Here is a 13,720-nt window from a genome sequence, read left to right on the forward strand (position 1 = left end):
TCTCTCAGTCTGAGTTGAGTGTTTCACACTGGGTGGAAAGCTTTTCACGCAGCGGAAGCACAAACTAATTTGTTTAACACTCGCTAATTTGCTTAGGTATACTATATCCAATATCTTATGGGGATTTGCCTTGCGCAGCAAGCTGCCGTAACTGCAAGTTCGTAACTGCGAGTGCGTTTTTTGCGCTAGACTGAGACTCGGGACGCTCCGCTTAGATTCTTTTATATGGCCGGGTAGCAAGGCGATCCGTTCCGATAGCGTTCCGTTCCGAGATCCGATCCGAAACGCCAGTCATTCAGCTCGGCTTGATGCCCGCGTCCTTCCCTGTCAGCACCCCTTATGCGTTGTGCCGAGCTGGGGGATCGGGGACCTTCCTCGTTTTGTTCCGTTTCGAAAACGGGATAGTTGCGTACCAATCCCGGCCAGATCGATCCCAAAAGTTCCGTCTATCGGTGCAACGCCATGTGGCATGTGGCATATTGACTTCCACCGCTGCAGAACACTTTCGGCTGCAGAGCGGGCTGATTCATTTGGATTCACTTTGCTTCCACTTCGCTCGCCGCGATGCTAAATTTCGCTTTATATTGTTCTTATATTTTGATTTATACGCACTCAAACGTGCTGGAATGCCGTCCTCTTGGCTTCCTCCTCAAACGGCCCCCTCCCCACCTGCAGTACGGACTCCCCCACCTAGAAACTCGAGGGGATGTCTTCTTTTGTAATGCAATTAAATATTTTGACATGGCCGTCGCACTGGCGAATAAACTAAGGATTTTAGATACAAAAGCGCAATTCAAATCGAGCAGGAAGTCTGATTGGGTGATTGTTTGATTGTTTGATTAACCGCGCTGACTGATGGGGCCACTCCTTTTGGGTATCTCAAAGGAAATCCTTCAGTTGGTGTCTTTGTGCGATTGCTGATAATGCAATCATCGGTTTTACTTGAGAATTCTTGGTACTTTAACATGGTGCACCTATTTCACAAAACTCTTCTGGTCACACGTCCTTCTTTATTGACTGTGCGTGTAAGTCCTTGAAGAGCCCACGACTCACTAGGATGTAGGGTAGTTGCTCACAATTTATTGGCCAGAACCTGCTCCACCCTCATGTTCTCATAATAAAAGACAAGTTGCCCAGCCGCATATTTCTTTAAGAGATAATGAAAGGTACATAAAGCAGTCTGCCGTCCTTGACTCTTCGCAGGTTGTTTGTGTAGGCCAACTCCATCTTTTGTCTGGATCTGGTCCGCATCCACTACGTGTTGTGGTCGTCGGACACACCCAGATGCATCACCCTAGTCAGTCTCTACACTGAGTCCTAAGCCACGTCTGGACTAACCCTTTTATCAAAACCACAAGAGTGCATAAGCTATGCTTCATATTTTATTTCGGCACACGAGCTACTATGGCGATGATTCCCGGAATCCCCTGAGTAATGATATCCCCGAAAAACAAAACACAATTCGGTATAAACAAAAGCAGACCACAGCCACCTCAAGCTACGCAAACGTGCAATGCAAATGAATAAACCCAATGAGGAAAACAGACATTTGTTTTCTCAATTTTGGGGAATGAGTCATCCCTTTGCCCACTGTGACATCCCAAAACTTTCAAACTGCAAAGATAGATGGACGAGTCGGGCATTTGATTTCAATTAGCACAACATTGAAGCCGACCCAAATTGACATTTCAGGGGGAGGTTCTGTGGACTCTCAAAACAGATGTCCATGTCCACGTCCATGTCACTGCTGACCCTCTCGGGCGGCCGGGCCTGTCATTCAGCAGTCGATAAAAATCCAATAAAAAGCAACATTTGTAATTTGCATGCTACACAAGAGGGGGGAACGGTGTGGGGGAGTTGCCCCAGCTAGAAAGTACTCAAAATGTGGCACACTCCTCAAAATAAAATGGGTTCAGACGATATTACTTCTTATTAGAATATGCCACGGAATGACAGACTGAAATGAAGCAAAGCAAGTCAGTGAGTCACCAAGTCACCAGCAAACTCATGTGCAGCAAGAAATTGCAACATTTAAAAACAAAGTGATAGGCAGGCACCAAATGACACAGATTTCCTTCGATTTCGATTTCCTCCAGAGTCCCATGTGAGTCACACATTACGATGGGAACTTTGCCTCAGTTGGCTTGAGAGCTTTAAGGGATTACTTACAGTAGGGTGTCCTATTCCATGGAGGCGCTGGAGGTGCACACGCGCAACGATCACTTTATGACTTTCAGCTATAAAATTCATATTTTTGATTCGCCCATTTATCAGCTCATTTATCAGCATGGCAAACACGTTCTCACGAGGGCAACGAACGCGCCTGCGCGAAGAGCTCTCGGCAGAATGGCAAAACAAAAGTTAAGCTGAAACTGCTTGTAAAAATGTCAAAACACCGCCAAGTGCCAGTGTCCAGTGGACGATGGCCAATGGCTTTTGGCCATTTTCGGGAGGAGGTGCTGCACAATTACCAAAACAAAGAGTGGCCGCAGCAAACATAAACACGTGAACATGAACGTCTTGCTATTTGCATTTGTCAAATAAACGTCCGAAATGGCAGCTTAAATCAAAAATTCGGACTGCAATTCTGTGGACTCGAGTTAGATGAACCTTGTGGCTGGCTGTTGAATGTTGAAATGCAAAAGAGCAAACTCCCTGCGAGTGGAATAATGGACAGACTGGGCAGGTGGCCCAGCGGGTTCAAGAAACTCCCGTTGCCCATTTCACACTTTACTCAAATCTTTTCGAGATGCTGCACAGTGCCCTTCGGCCATAACTTTCGTTCGGTGCCCTGTTCCTGGTTCAACGGAATCCCAATATTTATATTTATTTTTGCTATACTGTATATTATTTAATCGCGCATACGCAGCGTTTAACTCCAGCCACGCCGGCAGAAAACGACCAAAAATTGCCATCATAACAGCGACTTGACTTGAAGTCTTCTCCACTTTGGAGTCGCCGCACGTTCGGCCTGCCGCATCACGTATTAATGAGTGCTTTCCTTCCCCTTCCCCTTCCCCTTTCCCTTCTCAACCCAACTCGCCACACCTCGTCCACTCCACTCCACGCCCACACCACGCCGAGATCCTTGGGGCCGGAATAACAATCATAATGCTTATACTTATTGCACTCAGGTCGTCCGTGTAGACAAACAGTTATGGCATTTAATGGCTAAGGAAAACACGGCTTCATGAGGACAGTCATAACTTCGGTTCTGCCCAGTTCTGCTCTGTTCTGGTGGGCTTTGTTCCAGCCAGCCGAGAGAAGCAATCAAAAGGCAGCGAATCCACTTGGGACCCGGACTCCTCCCCCGCGCCACTCGACCAAGTGTACTTCAGCTTGTATTCATTGCAAAGTTGAATTGTTTATTGCACTCGATGAAAACCGCTTGATTAAATGCACCTGGATTGTCACTGCCACTGCCACAGGCACTTCCGCCTGCAAATTGCAAACTGCGAACTGCTAACTGACAACTGGGAATTGCTCAGTAGCCAAAGAAGTTGAAGCCGCAGAGCAGTTTGTCCGGCCTGCGAATCCGCAGGATGCCGAACTGGAAGACCGACATGTCGTCGTCCTCCGCCATGTTCATGTCCAGGGCCATCAGCTTCTCGGCGGCCAGCGGATGCCAGGAGCCGAATGTGCAGGCGGAATTCATCTGGGAATGGAGGAAGTCAGTGGCTCAGCAGCGACTGAGTACATTAATTTTCGGACCCACCTCTTTGCTGTAGTAGTGACAGCGTCCATTGAGTCGTGTGGACGGCACGTACTCCACGAAGTCCACCTGGGGACAGTGCGGCAGGAGCAGGGCCAGTCCTGGGAAGGCACAGCACACAAATCACTCAACAGTTTACTTTCAAGAACTTAAGGCACACAATTCCCAGTAGCTGGGCGTTCATGCTCCATGCTCACCTATGAAACCGGAACTGGGGGGATTCCGGCTTATCGGGCGGTTTCCGGCAAACATCTGCAGACTCTGCCACAGGCGCCACACGGAGTGGGGATCGATGAGGAAGGCCCGCGACTTGGGATAGCGCCGCCTGTACAGCTCGTAGTTGGTGAAGAGGTCGTAGTCGGCGCTGGTGAGCCAATCCTCCAGCGTGCCGTTGTACTTGCCGGGATCCCAGGCGGCGATCGTGACGTTCCGGAAGATGGGGGCCCGGGTGAAGTCGAATTCCGGCTTGGTGACCACCTGGGAAGAGCGAAGAGGGAAGGGGGAAAAGGGAAGAGGTAGATTGCAGCTGCAATCGAAAGTGCGGAACTGCGTTTCAGCCTACTTGCGAATTCACCACACGAATCGTGGTTTTGCTGCCAACATCCACTTCGTGTCCTTGCGTGGGCGCATGATTGAATCTCATCACAATGTCGTGCGTGTCTGGGAGCAGGACGTATTACAGTGGAAACAGTGCGCAGTGCCAAAATATAAACAGAATTAGAGTAGACGGCTAAATCAAACCGATCACGAGCGGCCTCTTCCGACTGATTGTGCATGCAGGTGGGTGCACTGCAGTTGCACACAGCGAAACTTATTGTACACACATCGTTGCTCAAATGGAGGCATTACGTAAAGGCTCTTACAAACTAGTAGTTCTTCTCACCGATAAAGCGGCCCAGCTTGGAGCCAGCCAACGATCCCGCACTGGAGACGATGGCACAGGTCTTGATGTCCTTCACGTTGCGGAAGAGCTTCTGGCGCGGGAAGAGGCGGCCGAAGGGCAGCTTGTTGAAAGGCGCGTCCTTGCGGCGCAGGACCCGCACGCCCGCCTCCATGACCAGGCAGGTGGAGGGGTAGTACTGCTCCTCGAAGCTGTCCCCGAACACGGGCTTGTAGTCCACGTTGTAGTGGTTCGCCTGCGACTCGTTGACCGACTCCACCATGGCCTTCTCGAAGGCCCGCACAATGCGGTGGCGGAACTGCTGGGTCTTGTTGTGGCACAGCTCCGAGTGCTTGTCGTGGCAGAGATAGAGCTTGGGGCTCAGCGTGAGCTTGGTGTTCTTGGAGACCTTCAGCCGGGGATGGGGAGCCAGCTTGGAGGAGTTGATGGCCGGGTTCTCGCGACTCTCCACTATGAACTTCTCGTTGGGGTTCCAGCGCACGTGGAACACACTGCGCGGCACGCGGCGGCCACTGCTTCCATTTCCTGTGGAAATGCATTTCCAAATTACTTTGCGCAACCGCCTTTCTGTGTCATTACTGTCGGCACTGCCGTTTTCATACGCACCGTTGCCGTTCGGTTGCCCTGAATTCACCACACCAGGTTCGCGTCCCTGCTGAGCTTTTGCACCCTGGATTTGCCCAGTTTGAATTATTAATGCGGCGCACACGGCGATAATGAGGCAGGAAAAGAGGGCCTGACTTTGACCCGGCGATGCGCGTGTCACTTGCCTCATTTCCCTCACTTGTCTCATTCTCCACTCACAGTACGCTAGTCGAACGAGGGCTCAATTAATATTTAAGCGAGCTGAAGATGCTGCCAGCAGTCAAAGATTCGTGAATGGATGCAGACCTATTCAAAAACCCTCAGTGGCATTTAAACACACATATTCACTTTACAAAGCCAAACTGTGACTTCAGGGATCTGCTAAGATTTCAGTTCACAAACAGCTCATGTGCCAACATAAAATAAATTAGTTTATACAAAATTAGGATATGTGAATCAACCATAAAACTAAGAGATACAAATTAAATATTTAAGCTACAAATCGGACGTTACAAAGTTTTGGCACAAGCTCTTCTCCATTTCTCGAACAACAAGTTTCGAGAGTATTTAATTGAATTCCCAATTATCGAGAAATTTCCAACTTATTTGCCGCGTCAGTGTCAATTAGCATTGACCTTTTGCTCGCACTTAGGCCTGAGTAGCAATTCATGTAGCTGTCAGTTGGCAAAACGTTTTCATGCCATATTAATGCTTTTGGACGGATTCGCAATTTCAGTTTTCTATTTTGGGCTTTTTCAGCTGGCGCCAAAAAGTATGCAAAAATATACGCCAGTGCCGCGAGCAAACAGAAAAGCTAGTTGACCGTCGACGCACAACTCGTTAGCACTAGGCAAATATTTCGGCCCACAAACACACATTTCAAAGGCGGATAAACACGTACCGACAGTGCGTTCACATGCAGCCCGCAAAACTCGGAAAAACAGCCGGAAAAACGAAGAATTTCCCGGCGCCGCATCCGCAGTTCGAACTTTCCCTTTCGCCAGCCGAAACGTATCTGAAAACTCGGCGCACGGCGGCTCAGTGCCCCGGCCAACGGAGCCGAAGGATTCGTGTGCGAAGGAGCCAGCTTCGGCAGCAGCATGCCGACTGCCTTCGTCCTTCGTCCTTTACCCATTGTCCTGCCCCCTCACTCGTTCCCCCCGCTGGCCGCGCCTAATTAGAGTGTTTGCTGTTGCGGCTGGCGATGATGTTGCCGCTGTTACTGCCGCTAAGCACCTGCGTTGAGCGGCTCGAAAGTGAAAGTTACACAGGTTACACAATCTCGTCCTCGCCAGTCCCGCACAAACCCTTAAGCCCTTTAAACGCAAGTGCGTGCGAGATTGCAGAACATGCCATTTGCCACCGCTCGCTGGTTTCCCCACTTGATTGCTGGCACTTTGCCGGTTAGCTGCTTGGGGAAATCAAGATTTTCACCTGATATGCATGGTTATACTTTCCATAAATAACGTATAACTCGGGCAGGTGGATTAGGCAAACAAGGCGTGGGGATCGTGGAGTCGAGTCTTGCTAATCTCTCATAATTGAATTTGTTTTGCAAGCGAAAGTAGGCAACAGTTTTTGAGCGCTGGAATGCAGTTGGGTTTGCATGGTCACTTATAGGCACCTAAATCAACGATTTAAAAAGATTTAAGTACAAGCATGCAATTATCCTTTGCTTTGGTCCGGAGTCATGCGATTACTTTCCCTTTCATTCCTCCTCCTCCCTCGAGTGCTCCTAATTATTTTGTTTGTCGGGGTATCCCCGACCATTATTCCGATTTTGCCGAGCAAAACCCGCGGGTATTCGCACGTGGCATTTGAGTGGCAAGACGAAGTGAGTGGCAGTGACCTGTCCTCCAGTTACAGTTCCAGTTCCAGTTCCAGTTCAGCCCAGTGGGAAGTCAAAGACGGTTTCTCGTATATATATATATTTGTTTTGTTTTTTTGTTTGCTTTTCGGTTTGAACAATAATTATTATTTTTGTAATCATTTATTATTCATCGTCATAATCATAATAATTTTTCTATACAAATACATTCAATAACAACAATTTATTTTTATTATTTTCGATTTTTTCCGTTTTTGGTATTACGTTTACGTCATTGTTTAATTATTTTACAATTACCATAATTATGCCAGTTGCCATTATTATTAGAAAGTATTACTATTCCTCCTCCGTTCGCTTGGGAAATGAATTTCATTACGTTAGATAGTTTGGCTGGGGGAATTTAATTTTTAATTTTCTTTGGTTTTAGAGTTTAGCTTAAGGACTATGAAATTTCGTTTTTGTGTTCTATTTTTGGGCTTTTCATCGTTTTTTATTTTTATTTTTATTTTCATTTACGTTTTATTTATAATTTGTTGATTCTTCTATGTTTTCTTTATCCTTACGTTTTGTATTTTAATAACAAGTACAGAAGATTTCAGTTTTTTAGTTTAGTTTTTTAAAGTTTTAGCTGTCTCAAGTGGGGTTTAGGTTTAGGTTTAGGTTTAGGTTTTACGTTTTTTTTATTATTTATTTATCAGTTTCCACTAAATTACTGTTATTCGGGAGGGGCCATTGTGTCATTGTTGGATTCGATTTTTCACTATGCAAACTTTCATTCGGGAATTACTATGGTTAGAGTATTCAATTTGATGGAGACTTTTTGTTTTGCTTGCTAGCTGTGTGGCGGCTGGCTTTTCATTAAACCATAACCATTAAATTAGTCTATGTTTTCATTTAATTAAATTAAACTTGACTTGACGCTATGAATTTCGTTATATTAATTGTTTTTGTTTATTCGCCTTGCTCGCTCGGTTTTCTGTGCATGCTTGCATGATATTAAATACAACACATTTTAACGTTTTTGTTCTTTTTTATATTTTGTCACTTTTGTCCTGGCACACAATTATGTAATTTCATTTGGCCTAAAAAGAATTTCGTGTTTCCAATTTTGTTTCGGTTTTTAAAAATCTCTTTTTTTACATATTTGAAATATTTGTTTTTTTTCGGTTTTTGTAAAAAATAATTACTAGCGAACGCTGCAGCGGGTTTTGCTTTTTGCTTGCTGTTGTTTTTCGATTTTTGGTTTTAGTTTTGGTTTTGGTTTTGGTTTTGCTTGTGTGGCAGCGGCTAATCAATTACAAAAATTATTATATAATTCGTGCTAATTGGTTATTGATTCGGATCTGGATTCGAATGTGAATCGATTGTGTATGGACCGCATGAGGTGGTGTCGATGCGCTGTCTACCATGCAAAGTCGATGGATCAGATGGATCAGATCTGGAGCTATGGTTTCACCCACATTACGTACACAATTCAACTAGTTTCGCTATGCACAGGGATATCGGAGATATCGCCGCCTCCTGGAACGGATCATCCCCCGCCGAAGGGGCGTCATGATCCTCCTCAAGATCCTGCGGTGCCTAAAATTTATTCGTACATACGCTAATGCCGGGGCACGGATATGGATTGGGGCCCGGGATCGAGTCGCACCGACCAACTGCAGCGGACTGGAGTCGATCTCGGTCCGCCTCCGTGTCCGCATCCGCCGGCCTACTCCAGTGTCCTTCTCTATTTATTGTTTACATTTAAATAAATTAATATTTAATTTATTATTATTTAGGCATCTATTCATGTTAACTATATTATATATATCAAAAAGTTTTACAAAAGTACACAATAATTCATAACAATTTGCATTCTATATGCGCGCAATTTGTGCCAGCGGCTGACTCTGCCCTGTTCCTTTGCTCTTTTCTTTCTGCTTCTGTTTCTGTTTCTGCTGCTGTTTCTGTTACTGTTTCTATTTCCGCCACCGTTACCTTTTCCGTTTCCGTTTTCGATTCCGTTTCCGCTTCCGCTTCCGTTCCGCCATTGAAATGACTGATAACGGTGTCGTTCCGCCCCTGTCCACCCCTATCCGCCCCTCTACCGCTCTTACGCCCCCCGTTTCTCAAGAAAAGGCATGCATCCTAGACACGCCCCTGTACTTATAGTAATAAGTGAAAAGTTTGGCCACGTCAACCCGCACCATCGCCATATCGACGGACGCCACTGGGGGTGATGGACACCTGGAGAATCAAAGGAGCGAAGGTGTAACGTCGTTTGCATGTGGATGCTTCGGGGATGGGACTGTGCAGATGGATTCGAGGCAAATTGCTCATACGTAATCTGTATTTACAAAGCGTTATTGTTATTGATATGGGGGCTAACCAGAGAGAAATGGAGGGTTCGTGATGAAGGCTTCTGCTGCTGCTCCTGCTCCTGCTCGTTATATCGATACGTTACTACTACAACACCTAACAAAATCCGTACTGCTGTCTTGCTGTCCTGCTACCTCCTCCTACCTCCTAAAGTAATTTCGTCAGTTTGGTAATGCAAGATGTTGTGGAAACTCGTGTGGGAAAGTGTAGAAGTGGGTAACGTTCCGATGCACAACGGAAAATTACATCCTAATAGACTTAAGTCCTGGTAATTCCGACACTGCCTGCAGTGGGTTCAACCGTTCGACAATAGACCTCAGTGAAAGGATCGAACAAAGGACTTTTCCGAAAACTTGAAAGCGTCTGAGAGTGGTGGAGTGACAGATGGAAGTGGGGTGGGTGATCGGATTCCTGGTCACCGGGTCATCGGGTCTTGGGGTCATCGGTTCATCGGGTGATTGGGTGATTGGGTGATTGGGTGATTGGGTGGGGGAAACTAACTTGAACTGAACCATTAGGAGTGCTCGAAGAGGTGTCTTTCTAGATCTGTGAGAGTGTGGGCGAGTGTGCTCTATCAGAGGGTTCTCTCAAATTGTTTAGTTCTTACTTTAATAGTTAATTAGTTAATACCAAATACGACTAATTATTTCTTAATTATTTACGTTTGGTTTTCGCCTTTAGGGGTTTCGGTTTTGGTTTTGGTTTCGGTTTCTGTTTCGGTTTCGGTTTCTCGTTTCGATTTTCTCATAGTTTTCATTTGCTGAAAGTTTATGTACGATAAGTTGTTAAGACAATATATATTATATAAATATATATATTTCATATATATAATTAATATATATATATACGCTACATAGAGTTCACTTTATTACAAAAAGTATTATTATTCATTGTTAGTATTTATATAGTAGGTATATTGTTGTTCTTCTGACGCGCCACGCCCCTCTTCTACCTTAATTTGCGGCTTACGTTGCACATTTTGACTATATCTAACGTACATACATATACTATATGCGACTCATACTCATATATGTCCTATGTCGGTAATCCCGGTAATGCCCGGTATCCGTTGCTACCCGAATCCGATCTCGAATCTCGGCCAGAGTCGCTCCCTCGCCTTGTCGGTCGGTCGATGAATCTTAAGGATACGTGTTACTGTGCGTTTTACATACTCTTCCTTTTTCATGTTTCATTTTTCATTTTTCATTTTGGCTCTTTTGCTTTATTGGGTTATACAAATGTTTACTTCCTCTTATTTGCATACTAAATAAAGACATTTTAGACACTTTTGCGGCTTCTCTTTGCTTTCTTCCCGTAATTGTTTTAATTGTTAGTTAAATCGCTCCCACCTTGACTATAGTACTTTTCACATACACATACACATACGCGTATGTAGTTGTGTAAACTAATTTAAGTAAAGTTCACGTTTCGCTCTTCTTTGAAAGGTGGTTGATACGCGGCTTAAACTCGTCTTGTTGTTGTCTGAATGAAATTGTGTGTGGAACTTGGGGTTTTCCCCATTTTCCTCTAATCGCCTTGCCGCTCTCAAATTTGTAGTCTAGTAAATTTGGATTTTTCCATTCGTCTTTTTGTTTTATAGCTAACCTAAACGTTTCGTATTTATGTTCGCCAGCAATTAAATTAATAACTATTTATATTTTCCGTCGGTATCCCTTTTATGTTTTAGTTGTATGCTTTTTAAATTATTTTTTTATTTTGTTTTGGTTTTTTTTTATGTTTTATACTTCCGTTATCGTTTATCTAAAAAACCTATTCTTGTGGCAGTTGCTTTTTGTTTAATTAAATATTCATATTCTTTGTTCTAGTTGTAATAAAATATGCTATTTTGGTTTTGTTTCAATAGAGATTTATAATTAATTCATGCTTGTTTTTATTTCGTTTGAAAGAGGACCATAAATATTTAAGTGGTTTCTGTTTTCCGTTTCGTTTAATTCGTATTCCATGGATTTGTGTGTTCTCTGTCACTGCGTCACTGTGTGTCTCCCTAGAACCATCTACTATGCCACATCTACTATGCATATACATATGCATATGCATCGCCTCTGAGTTAGCTACTACTAGTGCTTGGTATCGCCTCCTCGCTGGAGAGGGAGTCGTCATGGTAGTCCCTATTCCTCGCAGGCACTATAAGGCCCCGCTGCTCAGGCAGCGCCACCATCTCCGCCACCAGTCGTTGATGTTGTAGTTGTAGTAGTAGAAGAAGCGGTAGTTCCTAGTCCTAGTGCATCCTGCCCCCCGGCTCCACTGCACTCCGCTCCCGCCTCTGAGCGAGCGCGGGTCCTTGGAGTTAGTGGAACGATTTGAACGAACCGGTCTCGTCTCGCCTTTGAACCTACTCCGGCTGCTGAAGTATCGCACTTTGCTGCAGGTCAGCTGGTAGGCGTGCCAGGAGCTGGACCACAGCCACGTCCTGAAGGCCACCAGCTCGGCGTCCTGATCCCGACATCCTGGCCTGACCTGTTCCTTGCTGCGCACTTTCGGACTCCGCTGGCTGCAGCTCCTGCTCTTCACCAGCTCCTGCTCGTGGCAGCTGGCCTCGCAGGCGACCGCCTGGCGACTGCGACCCCGGTGGCCGCCGCAGCCACCGCTCCACTGGCAGCTCCACCTCTGGCGCGCCGCTCCACAGCTGCTGAGCAGGCCGAGCAGGGCGCTCAGCCAGACCAGCAGCTGCGTCGGCGGCTTGGCCACCGCACCCGTCCCGGAGGCGTAGTACGGAATGGTGCAGCGCGTGGTCGCAGCGGGCACTACGGCACAGTCGCCGGAGAGCGAGGCGTGCGGCATCTCGCCCTCCTCGTCGTAGTAGAAGATGCCGTCGTGGCTGGCGTAGTACGGCAGGCGGTCGAGCAGCGTATCCACGGCGTCCGGATCGCTTCCGGTTTGGCTGACGTTCCGCAGGGCCAAGGCCACGCTCTTGGCGCGGGCGTGCTCGCCGGGATGTGAGCTCAGCGAGAGCGTGATGTTGTGCACACGGCGGGTGGAGTTGCCCGCCACTTCGCCCTCCTCCGAGCGCGGTTGGCTGAAGTCCTGGCAGACGGTGCAGATTCCGGAGGCCGGTCCGTTGCAGTAGCTGTAGCAGCAGTCGTTGGGGCCGTAGCTCGACTTCTCCAGCTGCGCCCCTGTCTCGGGTATGTTTTGATCTGGCGGGGATGGGAGTGCGCGGATGAGAACAGCATCCTGTGGTGCCGCATGGCGTACTCACCTAGGCAGAGAAATGTCGGCTCGCCGGCATATTGGGTGGGCAGCGCAGGGGCGCGATCGGCGGGCAGCAGGTAGGGGCACTTTTGTTCCACGGTTTGGCAGACGCTCAGGCACGGCCGGATACGACGACGCTTACGGAACTCGGTCTTGCGTGTTGATCTAAGTGGGTGATGGAAACACAATTTAGGAGTACTCACTTTATTGCCATATTGAAATGGGTAACTCACCTCTTCTGTAGTTTTGATATCACTGGATCCGTAGCTCTGGGATCCGAAATATTGGCAGTCGATATGAAATTATTGGATTGTTGTTCGGCCTCGGCCTCGGCCTCCGTTTCCAGCTCCAGCTCCGTCTCCCTCTCTGCCTCCGCACCCTTATCCACCTCGGAGTCCGCGTCCGCGTCCGCACTGCGCCCTAATCCAGCCTCGTCCTCCGGCAGGAGCTCCTCCTCGCCGCGGCGGGGCTTAGACAGGCCAACAACATCGTAGAATGTCTGGGCCAGGTCCCTGTCAATCGCCTCCTCCACGCTGCGGTCAATGTCCTTGCTGGCGTTCGAGTTCGAGTTCGAGTTCGCCTTCGCGTTCGCGTTCGCATTGGAGCTCTTGTCATGCTTCTGATTAATCTGACGCTCGTTCATGTTATTGCCGTTATTTGATTTATTGTTATTGCTGATTAATTTCAGAGATTTATGCTTGATTCCGTCCGCCGTCGCCGTCGCCGTTGCCATCGCCATTGCCTCCGCACTCGCCGCACTCCTCGCCGAGCGTTTGCCTTTGCCCTGCCCCTCGTCCTTCGGCTGCGTCTGTGACTGCGACTGCGGCGACACGTCCTTTGGCTCGGCGAAATACGGCACTAGTGTACTGCAGACCCAGCGACGATATGCTTCCTGCAAAACAAGCAATTGAAAGGACTCATCAATTATGCAGGTCCCTGGGCCACATTTAAATTATTTCGCTCGAAATTTGTGTTCGCTTTTGTGTCGTGAAAGTTTAATTGATTTTATTGAATTACTGCTCAGTAGGGGGAAGCCTAGATTTATATTCATGTCATTTAACTACGCGTATCGGTGGTGCTATTTGTACAATTTTCAAATGAAAAAAAATGTCTAATGATA

The 13,720-nt window shown here is 47.0% G+C and overlaps 2 protein-coding genes across 5 annotated transcripts in view; both read right to left on the reverse strand.

Moving 5' to 3' along the window:
* Positions 1-3,374: 3,374 nt before the first annotated feature.
* Positions 3,375-6,194, reverse strand: LOC120445207 (beta-galactoside alpha-2,6-sialyltransferase 1). 3 transcript variants are annotated; one of them, XM_039625457.1, is made up of 7 exons: positions 6,100-6,194; positions 5,220-5,423; positions 4,596-5,138; positions 4,275-4,372; positions 3,910-4,189; positions 3,716-3,813; positions 3,375-3,655 (listed from the first exon to the last, which is right to left on the reverse strand). In XM_039625457.1, exons 2-7 carry the CDS (start codon positions 5,404-5,406, stop codon positions 3,485-3,487), a joined length of 1,377 nt encoding a protein of 458 aa, XP_039481391.1. In that variant the 5' UTR covers positions 5,407-5,423; positions 6,100-6,194; the 3' UTR covers positions 3,375-3,484. The 3 variants fall into 3 exon arrangements, with proteins under 3 accessions (XP_039481391.1, XP_039481390.1, XP_043861754.1); XM_039625456.1 differs by having other exon boundaries at positions 4,596-5,423; XM_044005819.1 differs by lacking the exon at positions 6,100-6,194 and having other exon boundaries at positions 5,220-5,494.
* Positions 6,195-7,172: 978 nt separating this feature from the next.
* LOC120447031 overlaps positions 7,173-13,720 on the reverse strand; it is a 46,518-nt gene continuing 39,970 nt past the window's right edge. For both annotated transcript variants that reach the window (XM_039628370.2, XM_039628369.2), the window contains exons 3-5: positions 12,834-13,492; positions 12,608-12,765; positions 7,173-12,545 (exon numbers count right to left, since the gene is read on the reverse strand). In XM_039628370.2, the coding sequence (XP_039484304.1) occupies positions 11,533-12,545; positions 12,608-12,765; positions 12,834-13,492 (1,830 nt within the window). In that variant the 3' untranslated portion in view covers positions 7,173-11,532. The remainder of the gene's footprint in view (positions 12,546-12,607; positions 12,766-12,833; positions 13,493-13,720) is intronic.

The sequence above is a fragment of the Drosophila santomea genome, chromosome 2R (assembly GCF_016746245.2).
Source record: "Drosophila santomea strain STO CAGO 1482 chromosome 2R, Prin_Dsan_1.1, whole genome shotgun sequence".
In the NCBI taxonomy this organism is placed as follows: domain Eukaryota; kingdom Metazoa; phylum Arthropoda; class Insecta; order Diptera; family Drosophilidae; genus Drosophila; species Drosophila santomea.